Here is a 19,275-nt window from a genome sequence, read left to right as displayed (position 1 = left end):
TGGCTGCCAAATACGCCACGATTTCCGTCATCGGGTATGTGCCAGGATGGACAGTTGACTGAGAGGGAAGGAGGGACAAAATTTAACACAAACTTCAAGAAGACGACGGCAGTAGAGAATCGAAGAAAATAGGAGTACTGAGATACAGACAGTGAAGAAGAAGAAGTAGTCCACATTTGCGTGATTAGCGTTATGTTCGCATACCAGCTGCCTAAATGTTTCCGTAAAGATACAAAAATTGTCCCTTACCTATGTTGCGAATGTGGTTGCGCAGCGAAGCTGTAAATGACGCGACTTGAACGCCTACCCATTGCGAGGTAGGTTGAATTTATTCACGTGGTGACATTCACATGTACATGCGCCGACAGAAGTGGTATACTCCACGCAGCGGGAGCCGGAGCAACGGCAAACTGCATCGCAAAGCCGTCTACAGGCAGCATCTGGGATTGCGACAGCCAATGGGTGCCCTTTGGCAGTCGCAGCACTGTCAGTACTGTCACAGCACAAATCAGTAGCTAGGCGGGTTCTTCTTTTACATACGAAGGCGTAGTTGCGTCACTCACTCTTGCGCAAGCAAGAGTCAAGCTGCCGTAGCCGTGGCAGCTTGTGCAACAGTGAATTTTAGCGCGAAACGTAGGTGGGAAGCGCTACGTGCTTCGCATTGCATGCAGGCGCCGGAGCACCTAATCATCAATTATGTGATTTGGATGCTTCTTTAGAACTTGTCCTTTATTGAAACGCATGCTGTTCTGTAGGTTGTATGCATGATTTCAAGGAATGTATGCACTGTTAGCTTTACTCTGCGAGTGCTTGTACCCTCTGCTTTGCGAGTGTATGAGCCATTGCATTTTGGGGTGTGCGTCACAGATGATGATAAGTATCTCTCGACGTTACCCCACGAATAAATCCCGAAATTCTAACCGTAGACAACTTCACTGTAAAAAAAACTTCGCCTATGACCGATTACCATATCTCAGTAGCATCGGCAGATCTTATTCACTTTCTTGCCCGATTCGGCTTGATCAACAAAAGAAGAGAAGGAAGAGGTGTCGGGTCGCGCAGGGCTACCGTGACCGCCGCCTTTTCGCCGGGCCGCGCCGCCGATCGGGGCTCCCGCCTGGCCTTCCCGGGGCAAGGGACCACCGCCGCCGAGGAGGATGTCGGCGCCGGCGGCGAGCAAACCTGCCGCGGAAGGCGAGAAGCCACGCAAGTCGCCCAAGTCTCATGACAGTTCCAGCAAGGAAAGCCGCAGGAAATCTTCGGAGACGGAAAAGTCGGGCAGCCACGACAAGAGCGAAGAGAAGAGCTCCAAGAGCAAGGACAGCAAGCACAAGGACAGCAAAAGTAAGGAGAGCAAAAGCAAGGACAGCAAAAACAAGGACAGTAAAAGTAAGGATAGTAAGAGCAAGGCGAGCAAGACTCCTGACAAATCCGGCGAGAAGAGCCACGAGAAGTCGGGGAGCAGTAAGAGCAAGTCTAGCAAAGCCAGCAAGACCAGCAAGACTAGCAAGACGAGTGACAAGACTGCTGACAAGTCTGGCGACCAAAGCCATGAGAAGTCGGGGAGCAAGACCGACAAATCGGGCGAGCAAAGCCATGAGAAATCCGGTAGCAAGACAGAGAGGAGCAAAAGTGGTGAGCACAGTCACGAAAAGTCCGGAAGCAAGACGGAGAAAAGCGGAAGCAAGAGTGGAAGCAAGAGTGGGGAAAGGAGCCACGAGAAAAGCGGAAGCAAGACGGAGAAAAGCAAAAGCGGCGATCAGAGTCACGAAAAGTCCGGAAGCAAGACCGAGAAGAGCAAAAGCGGCGACCACAGTCATGAGAAGTCCGGGAGTAAGACAGAGAGGAGCGGAACCAAGAGCGGAGAAAAAAGCGGCAGCAAGTCAGTAAGCAAGAGTGATGAAAAAACTGGTGAGAAGACCAGCAAGAGCAAGAGCACGAGCCAGGAGAAAAGCAAGGAGAGCCAAAAGAGCAAAGGCAGCGTGAAGGAAGGGGACAAGTCCCAAGAGAAGTCCCAGGAGAAGTCACAGGACAAGAGCGGCGACAAAAGTCACAAAAGCGGCGGCACCCCGAAGGAAGGCAGCGGCGGCAGCCAACGCGACGGAAGCCAGCAACAGCAGGGCGACGGCCGAGACCAGGTGATGGGTGTCGACAGGGGCATGGAAGGCATCAACCAGCTTCCAGAAATGCATGCGCTGCGCCTGATGTATGAGAACGCACTGCTCACCGTGCGCAACAGGCAGCTGCAGTGGCTCAACTCCGAGCTCAAGCAAGAGCACCTGATCACGCTGCAGCGGGTGGGCCAACTGCGGAAGAGGCGCGGCGTGTACACGGGGCCGTCGGCCATCATGGTCGACCGAGCCGTGTCTGCGATGTTGCTTGGCGGCGAGGCCGGTCCCGGCGTGGGCGGCACCGCTGCGACCGGCGAGTCATCAGGCGCGGCGCGATTCGACGACTCGCGCTATGCCAACTTACCGTCGGTCGTGGTTAACATCGAGGACAAAGGAATCTCGGCGCAGGACGACAGCTTGTACACTTTCGGACGAATGGCGAAAGGCACGAGGAAGTGCAAGCACATGGCCGGCCCGCACGACGACATCAACTGGGAGGACCTGCAGGCGCGTCTCCTGCCGGCATTCTACACGTTCTGATTGGCTCGACCATCCGCCTCCCCGCGGGCGACGCCTATATGTCCCGATACCGGAAGGTCATCGTAGCGCCATAATTTAAGCATAACGAGGCGGCCCGGCATCATGAACGCACGGCCAAGGACGCTTGTGTGGTGTGCTTAAGCACTAGTCATCGGCAAAACTTGCGTGCTGCAGAAGTTAGCCCCTGGCCACGGTTAATTCCTCAGCCACCCTCCAATTTCCTGAGCTGGGTGTTGCGCGAGAAGCTGCATAATATAATATTGTGGCCACGCATATTGTTTACGTATTGGTCAATTGTTCGCATAAACTCGATCAGAGCCATAGCGTGCATTGTATGTAATTATTTCCCGCAGATTTTAACGCTAAAGCTTTGAGGAAAGCTAAGTTACGCAGTACAAGCTGTACAAGCTGCAGCTATTATGTGTAAGTCTGGAGGCTGTTGTTGACGTCAGAGAATCCGATATGCAATAGCTGTTTCAGTTTAGAAGCAGCGCTAGTACTATATCCAGAAAATTGTCCAAAGCGCTTGTGCAATAAGTTTTAAAAAAATTGACACGTGTCACCCCAGGTATAGATGAATGAACAATTTCTACGATGATTTAAATATCTAATTGACGAACTTTTTAGAGTCCCTGCATTAAAATAAGTTGCAACCTGACATGCAAAAGTGTGTTTAAAGACATTCATGTAGTACTTACATGAACGCCAAGTACAGCCACGCCTAATGAATGAGATGCAAACGGGAACACATCATTTCTGGTCTGTTGCGACACATGTCACAACCTAAACAGAACAGTAGATATTGAAACACGAACATTGATGAAACGCTTGTTTGAAGTCAACTTGCGTCGTCTGCTACACACAGCGGCGCATGGAAGCGACACAGTAACAGGTTAACAGAAGTGCGCGTGACCAACATCACGCGCTGGCAAAAGGAATAAAAGGGCAGAGTGCTGACGCGGCGGCTCTAACCCACATATACATCAACTCTCGCTACATGTTTGCTATGTACGTTCACGTCGACCACAAGACGTAGAATGCCGTCCTTCTTTACGTAACGTTCGCTTACAACACGGCAGTGCAAGAAACAACGCAAATGACGCCGTTTAAGCTAGAATAAGAAAGGAAACCCGCGATGATACCGCCGTCACGCTGCGGCACATGACCCTGACGTCTTCGCAAACATCTAATGCGCCGAAAAAGCCCGACAGATCGGCCACCTACGTATTAAAAACGAGCAAAGGACCTACTGCCGACGCGAAAAATTACTGCCGAGGCTACAAGGACGCTACTGGAATATGAGGTCGGGCCACACGGTGTTAGGTGACCGCGGCTGCGCCGCTCATGACCTGCGGTATTCTATGTTGTGCGCCTTAAGCCGTTCTACCAGCGCTATCCCTGTGACTTAATTTTCTTTTTGTGTGGGTGTAAATGCATCAATCTTCTTAGCCACCGTGTGCTTTTCTTTTCCGCTCTGTGTTTTTCTGGCATCGCGACGATGCTTTTCAAGACGGAGGGAATGGACACCCCTACTTGTTTGTCTTTTTGCATAGACCAGTGGCTCACTGGCACCCGATGATGGGCTGGAGTTCACCGCACACCCAACGCACTATCTCTTTCGAAAAACGAAAGTGACGCCGGAATTCGCCTTCTGCCATTTCTTCAAAGGTGTTTCGCAGCTCCACTGCTGTCGTTCCTCCTAAAGCAACGCCAATGCAACAACCGAAGTTCCCATCGCAAGCGCCATGTTCTCTAATTAAACTATGGACGTGCCATTCTGCTGCCGAAGCCGCTGTTTGGATCCGATCTAATCCACCAGACGCGCCATACGAAGCCAGTCTCGTAACGAGCATACGATCGCTCCAAACTTTCCAACTCCCGTCCAGCTCGGCGCCTAGCAGACGACGTGCTCGCTTGCAAGGTGATTGACATGAGCGTGTCGTCATGTTGACGTCACCAAAAACATGGCCGCGCCCCGCAGCGGGCGACGTCGGCGTGGGGCAGGCCACTTGCGCGCGCCAGTAACCGAACGAACGCGCCGAAGAACGCAGCTCTACATGCGCCTTTTGATTTTTTTGTACCTGAGGTCTCTATAATATTGCCGCAGGTTCTATCGATTGCCTATGTTGTCACCAAGCCCTGTTTAATCAGAGTGCATGTGCGAGGCGAATTACTTTTGTACTACGTTCTAGAACTCGCGCGAGAACCAGAGAATATGCTGGAAGGTTGAGGGAGTCATGTTTACATAGCCGGTCCGCCTGATCCACCGATCAGATTTTTAATGAATGTCGCGTGTGCTCATCGCTATCACTGTGATGAGATACACTTGGTTTGCAAAACATAGGTTCGCCCAATAAATAGTTATTTACGTGACTTGCGTTGGGCCACCACGGTGGTTCGCCGTCAATACAACATGGCAATAGAGAGTTTTAGATAGCACTTGTCGCCTTACGTACGTTAAACGCAAGCATCTTTACCGTACGTTATGGTGCGTGTGCCGTCAAGAATTTCAGTTTAACGTACGAGAGCTCAAGCATAAGGAATACGGTAAAGAGCAGGGCACCATCTGGTGCCTCGAGCGAAACGTACTCAAACCAACACAATCCATTAGCAACCATCCTGTTGTGGATATGCGGACGCGTCTCGTGATGACTACGGTGGCCGGAAACGCCGAACGATCGATCTCAGAAATCGCACGCCGTATGCGCTCATAACTAACGCTTCAGGTTAATTTAGAGGAAGCGAAACGTGTAATGACCGGACTTGTAGTGACCAGACCCGCGGCGATAGCGCACGGTAATCAAGACACAGTAGCCGCTGTGAGGGGCGTGGGCACCCTGACCACACAGGTCAGGGTGCTCTGCTTTTTATTGTACATCGCGCGCCCCTTTGTGGTGTCAGTTAACACACTTCCTTCCCCCTTAACACAACAGGTTAACAGCATACAAGCAGTTACAGTTCAAGGAGAAAAACCGAAGCACCGGACGGCGTTGCCTAGTGCTCAGACGAACCCGAGGTGTGGAAGGAGGCGGTGAGCAATCGGTGCGTGTTGATGTTATGATGTCACTGGTCCTTCTCCTCTTCTCTCTCTCCTTCTCTCTCTCTCAGCTATCGCATCCCCTTGGCCCTCCCCCAGTACAAGGTGTTCGATCTGGAGGACAATCCCAATTGCTGTCCCCGAGATATTTGGACCTTGCCGTTGGGTGCGGGAGTTGGCCGAGGTTGAGGAGGACTTTGAGATGAAAAACTGGAGGTTTATTTACATTATTTACAGTGAGAGTACAAAGAAATTACCAGTCATAAAGTCATTACGGGCCGGCAGCAACTCGGACGCTGCGGCCCATGGCAAGAAGCTCGAAAGAGATGAATGAATGAATGCTCCTTGCTGCCCCTTCCCCAGCAGGGGCTGGTACCGGCGTGTTGCTTGTTTCACGTCTGGTATCGCTATGTATCGCAATTAGCATTCTTTAGTTTTGTTTTCGGTTCACAAGCGTGAGCATTCAGGTTCGCAAGCGTGATCTTCTACCTGCTGGATTGGTTCTCTGCCGCCCATGCAGACGTCGGAGCAATGTCCAAGTGCCGCAGGCGCAGCAGACATCCACTTGCTTCCTGTATACAGTGCACTTGATCAGGATTCTGCCGCAAGAAACGTAGTCGGGAACTTTGTACCCATCGAATAGCACTATGAGCGTGCCGGTATTCTTGGTTTTTTCGCTCCGAGAGCCAGTCGATTTCTTGTGTTAACGCTGTTGCAATCCATGGCTTCTGAGCCATCACTGAGCGTTATTCCGCGAATGACTGCCTTGCAGGTGGCATGTGGGGCCGCCACGTATGCAGTAACTTCATCGTCCTGACCAGCCACCGTGATAGCTTCAACGTTAATGTAGCGCTTGGAATTCTCTTGGCTCGAAGTACTGATGACCTGGATGTTTTGTTGCGGATTTGGGCACATCGGTCCTGTGCTTATGAGCCATTGCTAACTGGGTTTTAAACCAGTGATGATGACAGTTTCCGACATGCTGTTCTGTATTTTGTAAGCGTGATTAGCAAAAATTTAAGCACTGTGTGCTTCACTTTGCTGAGTGCTTGTAGCCTCTGCCTTACGGGTCTATGAGCCTTCGCATTTTTTCCTTGCTTAAGGGAGCATGAATGTTCACGGGGGTATGAACCATTTATGATGGTAGTTTTTGTTCAAAGAGAAAAAGATGCCGGGAAACCTAGCTATATACAGCTGCGCTGTAAACATATATGTCCGAGCAGAGCATTGCATCGTCATCGACAACTACTGCCTGGTTTTACCGCTTTTCTAAGATGATCGTCGGCCCTTTGCTATGTGCTGCTGCTTTGTGAGGCAAACGCAAAGCACGCTATTTCGCCACAGCGCTGTTTGCAACTATCTCAATGCTTATACAGCGCTCGTTGAAGCGTGTTCTCCAAGAATGTCATCAGCTGCGGGTGACGCGCCACTGAGAAAGCAAGAAAGCCGGAAGAAGTTTAATTATGTCCGAGCGGCTGCCAGGAGACTGCCGGGGCTACAGTGAGCCTGGTTGGTACACACTCTGCAGCTGGCGATTAGCGATGCGATGTCGCGCATTGTGGCAATCAACAGACTCTGCAAGAAGGCGACATCGAATATAGTATACATTACAAGCATAGCCCTAGTTCGCGGAAAAGACTGAACGACCTGCAGAGCAAGCTGAAAAAGACGTGCTCGATGTTGTACAGGATGTTGACATAAAATGAAAATCAGTACCTCGTGCTCTCAAGACTCCTTAAACTTAAAGGGTCCGTCACACTTGAGCTCACCGCTTAGGACGCCATCACAAATACTTTTAACACTGCACAGTGGAGAGATGCAGTGGAAGTTGCGGAAGCATTGAAGTCCTTTCGTAACGCAACTGACATCTTAAGTGCTGAAAAGTATTCCTCATTGTCACGTCCAATTCCAATAAATTTTGGAATGCTGCATCGCCTCGCAAGTTCGGAAACAACTCAGGGTTTGCAACAGTCTCGCAAAATGTATGCGGACTCGCTTCGCGGAGTGCGACTTTGGCGAAGTGGCTAGCCTGGTCATGTTTCTTCATCCGCGTTTTTAAGGCCACAGTTCATAAGGCATCTGGACAGATAGCTCTAAAGCTTTTCACCAATAGCGTTGGGCTAATGCTGGAAAAGATGTAGAATCGGAACCAATGTTTTTTTTTTTTCTTTTATTTGGGCTGCATTTTAAACGTACGCCGCTGTAATTGTGCGTTCCGACTCCGGCTCCAGTTACTAAACCACATCACGGGAGGGCCCGAATATTCGTCGGTTCATTCATGACATTCTTCCTTAAAACCGAAAGGGGCTCCTAGCAAAGGGAATCTCACGGGTACATAATACAGCAACAACAAGCAAACCCAACAGAAGTGAAGAAGGCCCAGCTGATTGCGAAGCCAATGAACAGTCAACGCGAGTCAACAGAGAGAGGTGCATGCTCAGCACTCGATGACGCGTGTGTGTCACTGCCTTTTTGCTTACCATCCCTGAGACGACTAAGAAAAGTGCAAAATGGACACAGGCGTCCGTATGGAATGCTATCAACGGACCTAAACTGCAACACACGTTTCAGAGACATGGGCGTGGTTTGTGGGATGTGACGACGGTGTGTTTTGGTAGAAATTCTCTACCATTGAGGAATACTTCGGAATTCTGGATTGGCTGAAAATGGCATTACCTGACTAACTAGCCTCTAATTGGTCCGAAGGTGATGTCACTTGTCTCCTAGCATCTGACTGGAGGAAGCTGAAGCTACCAGGAAAACACAAGCGATATTAGACGAGAAAATATAGACGATTAGACGATTAGCGATATTAGACGATTAGACGAGAAAAGATTGACAGCTTCTACTCATAATGAACTTCTGGTCATCATTCCTAAGTTCCTGTGCATCATTTAAACTTAAATGTTTTGATTTAAAACGCCCTGTATTTCAAGCCAAGGCCCACGATCCACTAAGGAGTACTAAAGTCCTATGTCTCGAAAAGCCCGGTTGCTAGAACGCACAAGCGCTCATTTGGTGGGATCCTTTCTCGCGCGTGTTTGTTCCACACTGTTAACGCTAGTGGTGTGGCAGATACTTGTTCGACAATGAAGCGTTTCACGAAATCTCTGTAGAATCAATATTGATATTGTTTTAACACTGGTGAATTCCATACCCTTGCCTTGACGCTAAATAAGGCATCTCATAACAAAAAAAATAAAATGCACCAAAATTCCTACAAAGTCCACAACCTGCTTTTCTCATGTACCCAATCACAATTACTTTTCCTTCTCACGTAACAGATATAAGGACAATGAGATGGCGAAAAATGAAAGTGAAGTATTTCGTTCTTTACATCCTTGATGTAAGCTTTTGTGAATGGTTGGATATAACTATTAACCCACTAGTCGGCACAAGTTGGATGAGAATCTTCTCTATCAAGGCAGTCAATATGTGTTTTTTAGGTAATTCACTGCGTTCGCTTGTGCAAACGGCCCCCTTCATTGCATCTATTAACAAATATGTTTGCATGTGTGTGTTGTTACAAAACACGTACAACATTACGAACAGTGACCGGGGTTGGATTGGATAAACTTCTTTAAAGGGACTGCAGGACGCGCGCCAGCGCGCAGCGGGACAGTGACCGGGGTTTTGAAGTTTTAAATGCTCACTCAAAATACTTAATGACTAGAAAAGGTGATCTCACCTCCAAGGTGTCCAGTTGATAAAACAAACCGGCTGTCAACGAAAGGCGGCTATCATAAAGCTTGACCGTTCTCAGCCGCGTTGTTTTTCTTTAAACATTCCGTGGCAGGTACTTCAGTTTGATGGAGGACAACAAAAAATGCTCGAGGCTAGGTAAGCCCGAGAGAAAATCTTCGCCGACCGTGTTACTTTCATTGTGGCTGAGATTGAGCTCGGTTAATTCCGGCAGTCGCAGCGTGACTTTGAGGGGCCTGATGGGATTCCCTTCGATCGCAAGCCATCGCCTACCGATCGCGGCGGTCAAGCCAGCTGGTTCTCGTTAAATCGTAAGGACACTAGCTGCTTGTTGCCTCTAATCGCTGTTTGCGTAGCGTCATGCAGAGAGGACTGAGTGGTGTCGGGCAAGATAATCATGTGCTTTCTAAGCCAGGTGACCGGACGCTCGTTGATGTTGATGTCTTTCCAGAGACGCTTCCTAATAATGATTCCCTGCCGCTTCCCTATGTACGCATCGAGTTCACTGGCGTTGGAAATGTACCTACACCAAGTTGAAATCAAATTATGTGGTTTTACGTGCCAAAACCACTTTCTGATTATGGGGCACGCCGTTGTGGGAGACTCCGGAAATTTCGACCAACTGGGGTTCTTAAACGTGCGCCTAAATCTAGGTACATGGCCGTTTTCGCATTTAGCCACCATCGAAATGCGGCGGCCGTGGCCGGGATTCACACCAAGTAAGGCATGCTCCTTTTTTCAAGTGGCAGCGACAGGGTTCAAGCATCGAACATTTCGTCTGTGGCGAAATCCATTTAACCTGCAGGATAAGTACACCATCCTTGCCATCGTGAGCACTAATAAAAGCTTAGCCACACGACGGGGCTGTCTTGATGTCGAGTGGGATATGTTTCGATCCTAGTCCTTCCACTCCAGCGTGGAACGTCCTTTAAAACACGTTTCCGACATTACCTTGTTCCGATGGGCTGAGGAATAATCAAGTGTGACTGTGGCCTACTTTAAAAGAATGCTGAGAGTAGTGTCTAGCATGCCAATAAATAGTTCCACCAGTGCTTCTTCTCCAAGGAATCTCCTGTTTGAATAATAGGCTACGCTGTAGATCCTAGGCGTCGCCAAACATTCCCAGCGCTTTCCAACTCAGCACCCCGTCTAGGTAAGCATTACAGGCTGTGGTATATCCTCTGTATCTTGATTTGTTCTCTAAAAGAGCAAGCATTGAGAATAACCCCATTCGTTGACAAATCGGCTATAATCTACAGGTGATCATGAATTAAGCACAGTGAACAACAAAATTAATATGGCCTGCAGTATTGACAAGGAAACTCGTTTATCTTTTACGAGGGAGCGCTTTTACCGTCTAAGAAATGTCATCGCTCTGCGCAGGACGCGCCTACATGTATCGGAAGTTTCTAGAATGTCATTGATGCTTCTATCTGCTGTCTGTTGTCACCGCACCTTGTGTAATCTGACTGTATGTATGCGCGACGCGAATGGTATAGAATTTTATGGAAGGCACGCGGGTCCCAGTGATTACACTAGAACGTTCTACGACTGATGTTTAAAAGCTCACGCGCTTGACCCGCTGATCATATTTCGACAATCGCCAACAGTGTTCGCCGCTGTCGCTGTTCTTTAAGTGCAGCCTGCTTTTGTGGGTACAGGTTCGCCCAATAAAAGTTAGTTTCGTCTTCCACAGTATTGCTACTGTGTACTTTATATGTCACTACCATGTGACACCTGGTGGAGGTGCTTTTCGTTCATGTACCGGACGTCCCTGACAAGCCGTGAGCCAAGCCCGGTCCGCAAACAGAACACCAACATAGTTGGTGTTCTGTTTGCGGGCTGTTTTCTGTCTGTTTGGAGCACGCCGCGTACTCGCGGTCGAGCCCGTCTTGGAAAAAAGAAAAGGAAATTGTCAAGATCAAAGCTAAAGGAAATATATCGATCAAGGAGGCATGTAGGCGGGTGTCATACCTGCCTAAGAGCAGCTTTGCCGAAGTGGCGCGTCAGGGGGCAGCGCCTCTTCGGCAAAGCCAATCTCAATATCCACTTCGGCTTCGCCAATCTCAATATCCTCCTCAACGTCGGGAAATGATTAGGCACCTACACCCTGAAGCAGTGGAAACACTTCTATCTCTTTTCAATGCCATGTGGGCGGCGGGGTATATTCCATCATCCTGGAAAGAAGCTATAGTCATTCCCATACTTAAACAAGGGAAAGATCCGGCCTTAGCCAGCAGCTACAGGCCAATAGCGCTAACAAGCTGTCTGTGCAAAGCTTCTGAAAAAATGGTAAACCGGCGCTTAATCAACTTCCTAGAAAGCAACAATAAACTAGACCCCCTTCAATGCGGTTTCCGAGAGGGAAGGTCGACAATAGACCACCTTGTTCGCATTGAGGCAAACATTAGAGATGCGTTCATTCATAAGCAGTTTTTACTTTCAGTGTTTCTGGACCTAGAGAAAGCGTACGACGCGACGTGGCGATACGGGATCCTCGGCGATCTTTCCGCGATGGGCGTCCGTGGGAACATGTTAAACACAATTGAAAGCGATCTGTCTAACCGCTGTTTTCGCGCAAAGGTTGGTAATGTCTTATCTAAATCATCCACCCAAGAAACTGGTGTTCCGCAAGGGGGCGTACTTAGTTGCGCACTGTTTGTTGTAAAAATTAACAGCCTACATACAGTCGTTCCACGCGCAATGTTTTATGCCGTTTATGTTGACGATGTACAAGTAGGCTTCAAATCTTGCAATATTGCTGTCTGCGAACGATAAGTGCAGCTTGGGGTGAACAAATTGTCTAAATAGGCGGATAAGAACGGCTTCAAAATAAACACCCAAAAAAGTACCTGCGTACTCTTCTCAAACAAGAGAGGGGTAGCACCACTGCCTAGTATTACAGCCAAGGGAGACCACCTCTCTGTGAGCAGCCAACATAAATTCCTGGGGATCACTTTAGATTCAAAGCTCGCGTTTATTCCCCATATTCAAAATCTGAACATAAAATGTTTGAAAACAATGAACCGTTTCAAGCTTCTGTCACGCACTACATGGGGTAGTGATCGAAAGTGTCTTTTGAACTTATATGACAGTCCTGTCCGCTCCCGCCTTGATTAGGGAACAATAATTTATAATTCTGCAACACCAAGTGCATTAAAAATCCTAGACCCCGTCCAGCATCTGGGTATCCGTCTCGCGACCGGTGCTTTCAGGACAAGTCCAATCCAGAGCCTCTACGTAGAGTCAAATCAGTGGTCACTTCATCTGCAACGGTGATATAGCAGTTTCACATACTTTCTGAGAGTTCAAGCGAACATTGAACATCCTTGTTATTCAACCATAAACGATATCGCTGCTGCTACGCTCTTCCATAACCAGCCTGCAGTGAGGAAGCCGTTTGCTTTGCGTGTAAGAAATTTAGTTGAGGAAATGGGTGTTCGGCTTCTTGAACATTGTCCTATGACTCAAGCGAAACTGTTACCGCATGGCAGTGGCAGATCATAGACTGTGATATGTCATTTGTAGATATCAGGAAACATGCGCCAGAGGCACATATTAAAATGCATATTTTAGAACTCCAGTATAAGTGCTCTTGTACTGAGTTTTGCACGGACGCTTCCATGTCGGATGCAGGGGTTTCTTACGCAGCCACCGGCCCATCTTTTTCAGAATCCGACGCACTGCACCCGGAAACTAGTATATTTATGGCAGAAGCCCATGCACTATTGTCGACAGCGAAGCCTATAATGAAATCAAAACTTCGAAAAAGTCATATATACAGACTTTCTAAGCGTCGTAAAAGCCCTGAATTCAATCTCTAAACACAAGAACCCTGTACTTGTTGAGCTCTACTCCGTTCTATGTAGAGCATACATATCTAACCACCATATCATTATATGCTGGTTACCTGGCCATAGAGGCATTGAGGGAACCAAATGGCCAGATCAATTACATCACAAGCTACTCTTACCGCTGCGGTCCCTGCTACTGACCTGAAGCCTCTCTTACGAAGAAAACTATGGAACCACTGGCAACGCCTGTGGGACGCTGAAACAAATAATAAGCTCCACGTGATAAATCCACGGTTAGGATTCTGGCCCTCTGTAACAAAATCACGCCGAACAGATGTCCTATTCTGTCCTCTCAGAATAGGACACACATTTGGCACCCATAATTTTCTCCTCACCGGAAATGACCATCCAACCTGTAGTAGATGCGGCGAGAGGCTTACCGTCCTCCACGTCCTCCTGGAATGCCGGAAAGCCGAAGCGGAGAGAAAGAACTATTTTGCTCTTACATACCGTTACTGCATTCCTCTTCACCCGGCTATGTTTCTTGGTAGAGAACCGCTTTTTAACATCAAGGCAGTCCTCAATTTCTTAAATTATGTTGTCCTACATGTAATAAGCCCATTAAACTCGTAGAGCGTCCTCGTTCCAGAGGATGCCACTGCGATAATTGTGTTGCATAGCACATGCCTCCAGACCCTTGCGTTTCAAGGGTTCTGACGAGGCAGTAGTGCTCTAGCCAATCTTATAACCTGATATGTTTTTCCACATCGTATCATTCTTTTTAAATGCATCTTAACGTTCATAGCGCACGTCATACGCCATCGCCATAATCTTATAATAGAGATTTTACGTACTTTAGAGCGACTATTTTTTAAGGCCCCTTTACAGCCACATTACTCCAACTTCATAGAACTCATTAAGTATACTGCGAACTCATTACCAAGGACATGGCGCTCTTTTGCCATACTTGGCCCTTGCGCCATTAAAAATCAAACATTCATTCATTCATTCATTCATTCATTCATTCATTCATTCATTCATTCACAACTTTTCGCCGAACTGACCCGAAACCCGCCGAAGAGCGTAGCTGAGTTCCTGACAAAGGCAACGACAATTGAGAAAACACTAGAAATGCGCATTATGCAATATAACCGCCAAGTGCTCACGCCGCAGTGAGCCACCCAAGCACTGGGCTACAGTGATCTCCAAGAGACCATCAGGGCCATTGTGCGGGGAGAACTGTGCAAGTTGTTTGCTTCGTCGCAACCTAAGTTACTGACATCGTCAAGGACGAACTTCGCCCGTCACTGGACGTTACCGAAGTGCAGCCCGAATCGTCGCTTACCATGCCGGAAGTCATGACCTACACCGCCGTCGCGCGTCGTCAAGATCCCCCACCGCATCCGCGCCAGGGATCTATAACGCCACAATTCCGTCGTCCACCACGCCGCCGCCAGAACGCCCACCCATCGCCCAGCGCTACGCATGCAAGACGGACATTTGGCGCGCCCCAGACCATCGCCCGCTGTCCTATCACTGCGGGGAAGCCGGACATATCTACCGCCGAATCCAATACCGCGAAATGGGACTACGAGGGTTCGCCGTCAACGCTCCGCGCCCGCAGCAAGGTGAACGCCCTCGCGATATCGCCGACTACCTCGCCGCTACTCAGTGGAGCTCTCGCCGATCATCCCGTTCGCCCTCACCAGGCCGCTACCTGTAGCCGCAGCGCCGTCGATACACTGGCCCAGCCCGGGGCCGCCCTGTGAGCCCATATCCAGAAAACTAAAAGCCGCAACCGATAGATGTGTGATTGCTGTTCGTCGAACTGACGAAGATCCTCCGCCGCCGACGAGGACACCGAAGGTACTATCTCGACGACATAACAACGACAGGCAGCCATCCCGACGAAGTATAGAAACAGAGAATACGCCGACGAAAGATGACCTGACGACACGACGTTCCAGCTTCAGTTCAACACGATGCAGCCGTGATTAGACGGCTGCATCGTTTCCAAGTTTCCAGAGTTTCCAAGAACCACCGACCTCGACGAGCTTCTCGATGGCCACACAGTCACTGCCTTAGTAGATACAAGAGCCGACTACTCCGTCATAAGTGGACCCATCGCCGCCCACTTGAAGAAGGTTAAGACTGCATGGGAAGGCCCTCAAATCCGTACCACTGGAGGACACCTCATTACGGCGACTGTAATCTGCACGCAATAATTACCGTTAATGACCGGACCAACCCTGCTACCTTCGTTATCCTCCAACAGTGCTCACGAGACATTATTCTCGGCATGGACTTCCTGAACCAACACGGCGCAGTCATCGCCCTGAAGTCGAAATCGATAGCGATGTCGGAAGGTTAAGCGTTACCGCCGCAGAGCTCTTGTAGTCACCACGCCTTGAGTGTGCTCGAAGATCAAGTGAGCATCCCACCGCGCTCCAGCATTATTATTTCCGTCGGCACCGAAACACCAGCTGACTTAGAAGGCGTCATCGAGGATGACCAACGTCCACTAGTCGACCGTGAAATTTGTGTCGCAAGAGGGATCGCTGGACTGCACGGAGGAAAAAAGAAGGTGTTGCTGACAAAGTTCAGCCAGGAGTTCAAGCTCGTCAGGAAAGGCACGACAACCGCGTACACCCAGGAAATTGTGGAAACCCGCAAAGCGTTTGTCCTCTCGGATTCTGCCGCATCTACCCTGACGACCATAGTTACCGAACTTGACTTCTACATAAATTCAAGTCTCCCCATGAGTAAGCAGCAAAAGCTCAGAAGTCTTCTCCGACGATACAAAGAGGGTTTTTCGACATCATCAAGGATTCGACAAACACCATTTGCAAAGCATGGCATAACATAACAGTGCGCTCGACCACTCCGCCCGAGCTTTTGCGCGTGTCGACGCGAGAACGTGATGCTATTAGGCAACGAGTCGACGAAACGCTGCGCGGTGACATAATCTAGACGTTGAAAAGCCCGCGGGCATCACCTGTAGTCTTGGTAAAGAAAAAGGACGGAACCCTACGTTTCTGCGTCGATTATCGTCGACTTAAGAAGATCACGAAGAAGGACGTATACCCCCTTCCACGGTAGACGACGCATTGGATCGGCTCTGCAACGCTAAATACCTGTCATCGATGGACCTCAAGTCTGGCTACTGGCAAATAGAAGTCGACGAGAGAGACCACCTTCATCATACCAGACGACCTCTACGAGTCTAAGGTCATGCCGTTCGGACTGTGCTCTGCGCCTGCAACGTTTCAGCGCGTCATGGACACGGTGTTAGCAGGATTGAAGTGGCAGACGTGTCTTGTTTATTTGGATGAAGTCGTTGTCTTCGCCGGAAATTTCGACGATCACCTTTGGCGGCTTGCTACACTATTAGAGGCCATCAATCATCAGGCCTCACTCTGAAGCCGGAAAAGGGCCGCTTCGCTTACGATGAGCTTGTGTTCCTAGGCCACGTCATCAGCACATCTGGAGTCCGCCCCGACCCGCAGAAGACAGCTGCCATCACAATCTTCCCGCAGCCCATCGACAAGAAGGCACTACGTAGATTCCTTGGCATGTATGCTTAGTATAGGCGCTTCGTACAGGACTTTTCACGCATGGCGGAGCCACTAACCTATCTAACCAAGTGCGATGTCGTGTTCAAGTGGGAAACGCCACAGGCCGACGCATTTCAAGAACTCCAACGGCGCGTGCAGTCACAGCCTATACTTGCACACTTCGATGAGGACGCCAATACCGAAATCCACACTGACGCCACTAGCCTAGGCCGTGGTGCCGTCCTAGTCCAGAGGAAAGATGGACTTGAACGGGTGATATCTTACGCTAGCCGGTCGCTGTCAAAAGCGGAAGGCAATTATTCTACTACTGAAAAGGAATGCCTCGCCATCATTTGGGCTACAGCAAAATTCCGGCCTTACCTATGTGTCAGGCCACTCAAAGCTGGCAGTGGTCATCACGAGTTGTGCTGGCTAGCTAATTTAAAGGACCCTTCAGGACGGCTGGCGCGGTGGAGCCTCAGGCTGAAAGAATTTTACATCACTCTAACCTTTGTAACACTTTGATGCCGATTGCCTATCAAGACGGCGTCGCAAGACGACGAGGCCGACGATGCTTTCCTTGGAATATTAAGCGCGGAAGACTTCGCTGAACAACAACGAGCAGACCCAGAGCTAAAAGGCCTCTTCGAGTATTTAGAAGGGAATACCCACGTCGTTCTTAGGTCATTTAAGCGCGGAATGTCTTCGTTCACGATTAAAAAGAACCTACTCGTGAAGAAGAACTTCTCACCAGTCCGCGTAAGTACTTTTTTGTTTTTCCATCGTCGCTCCGTCCAAAAGTATTGCACGCCTTACACGACGATCCGACCGCTGGGCACCTCGGTTTCCCCCGGACGTTATAGAGGATACAGGAAAGGTATTACTAGCCGCACCTGACCACCGATGTCGCCCCTTACGTCAAGACATGCCGAGACTGTCAGCGACGCAAGACACCACTGTCAAGGCCGACGGTATTACTACAGCCGATCAAGCCTCCTTACCAATCTGTTCAGCAGATCGGGATGGATTTGTTGGGACCGTTTCAGACTTCAACATCCGGAAATATGTGGATCGTTGTGGCGACGGACTACCTCAGCCGCTTCGCTGAAACTAAAACTATGCCGAAATGTAGCGCAGCCGAGGTGGCGAAACTTTTCGTTGAACATCCTGCTGTGACATAGTGCCCCTGAAGTCCTCATCACCGACAGAGGAACGGCCTTTACAGAAGAGCTAACCCAAGCCATTCTGCAGTACAGCCAGACAAGCCACAGGAGGACAACTGCCTACCACCCGCAGACGAATGGTCTCACAGAGCGCTTCAACAAATCCTCGCCGACATGCTAGCAATGTACGTCGACGTCGAGCAGGATACGTGGCACGCGGTCCTGCCGTACGTAACCTTTGCTTACAACACAGCGGTGCAAGAGACAACACAGACCACGTCAATCAAGCTGCTATACGGCAGGAACCCAACGACCACTCTCAAAGCCATGCTGCCGCACGTCACCGGCGAAGAGAATCTCGACGTCGCCACCTATCTCTAGCGCGCCCAAGAAGCCCGATAGCTCGCCCGCCTACGGATCAAGAACCAGCAGCGTACCAACAGCCAACACTACAACCTCCGACGATGCTACGTCCAGTGCCATCCTGGCGACCGTGTTTGGGTTTGGACCCCTATACGCCGCAGATGACTTAGCGGGAAGCTTTTACATTGCATTTTCCGACCATACAAGATCATCCGACGCATTGGCCCACTCGACTATGAGGTCGTGCCAGACGGCATTTTGCTATCACAGCGGCGTCGCTCACGACCTGAAGTAGTTCATGTTGTGCAACTTAAGCCGTTCCATCAGCGCTAATGAACATTGGAGTCTTCGCATAGCTGAACTTTTGACTTTTCTTGAACTGCGTCACCATGGAATTCGTTTCTTTGTTGTTTTGTTACTGTGGTTAATAAGTCTCCTTTTGTGTCTCACTCTCCTATTATGTTTGCAGCATCGGGACGATGCCTTTTGAGATGGGGGAATTGGCACGGGAACTCGTTTATCTTTTACCGGTGAGTGCTTTTACCGTCTAAGAAATGTTATCGCTCAGCGCAGGACGCGCCTACATGTAACGGAAGTTTCTAGAATGGTATCGATGCTTTTATCTCCGCTGTCGTCGCCGAACCTTGTGTAATCTGATTGCATGCATGCGCGACGCGTTGGCGTAGAACTTTGTGGAAGGCACGCGGGTCTCAGCGATTACTCCGGAATATTCGACGACTGATCGATAAAAGCGGACGCGCTTGATTTGCTCATCGGATTTTCGAGGATCGCCGAGTGTGTTCGCCGTTTTCGTTGAGCATTGAGTGTAGCCTGTTTGTCTGGCCACGGGTTCGCCCAAAAAGTTAGTTTCGCCATTCACAGTTTTCTTGCTGTGTCCTCAACTGTCACTACCATGTGACATCTGGTGGAGGTGCGGGGTAGTGACGGTTATATGGTAATGACGGGTACTGACGGTGATATACTCAGTTACGCAGTTGTCCGTTAAGGCCC

General features: G+C 49.5%; 1 protein-coding gene across 1 annotated transcript; it reads left to right on the top strand.

Annotated features, from left to right (window-relative positions):
- The first annotated feature begins 1,065 nt into the window (after positions 1–1,065).
- Positions 1,066–2,910, top strand: LOC142586831 (uncharacterized). Its single transcript, XM_075697699.1, has one exon. It carries the CDS (start codon positions 1,158–1,160, stop codon positions 2,649–2,651), a length of 1,494 nt encoding a protein of 497 aa, XP_075553814.1. The 5' UTR covers positions 1,066–1,157; the 3' UTR covers positions 2,652–2,910.
- The last annotated feature ends 16,365 nt before the right edge of the window (positions 2,911–19,275 follow it).

Source organism: Dermacentor variabilis, chromosome 7 (genome assembly GCF_050947875.1).
Source record: "Dermacentor variabilis isolate Ectoservices chromosome 7, ASM5094787v1, whole genome shotgun sequence".
NCBI classification, from domain to species: Eukaryota; Metazoa; Arthropoda; class Arachnida; order Ixodida; family Ixodidae; genus Dermacentor; species Dermacentor variabilis.
The sequence above is the reverse complement of the archived record's forward strand: the minus strand, read 5'-3'. Positions and strand labels throughout refer to the sequence as shown.

Coding starts and splice junctions, on each gene's coding strand:
- LOC142586831 (XM_075697699.1), top strand. CDS start 1,158: ATGTCGGCGCCGGCGGCGAGCAAACCTGCCGCGGAAGGCGAGAAGCCA.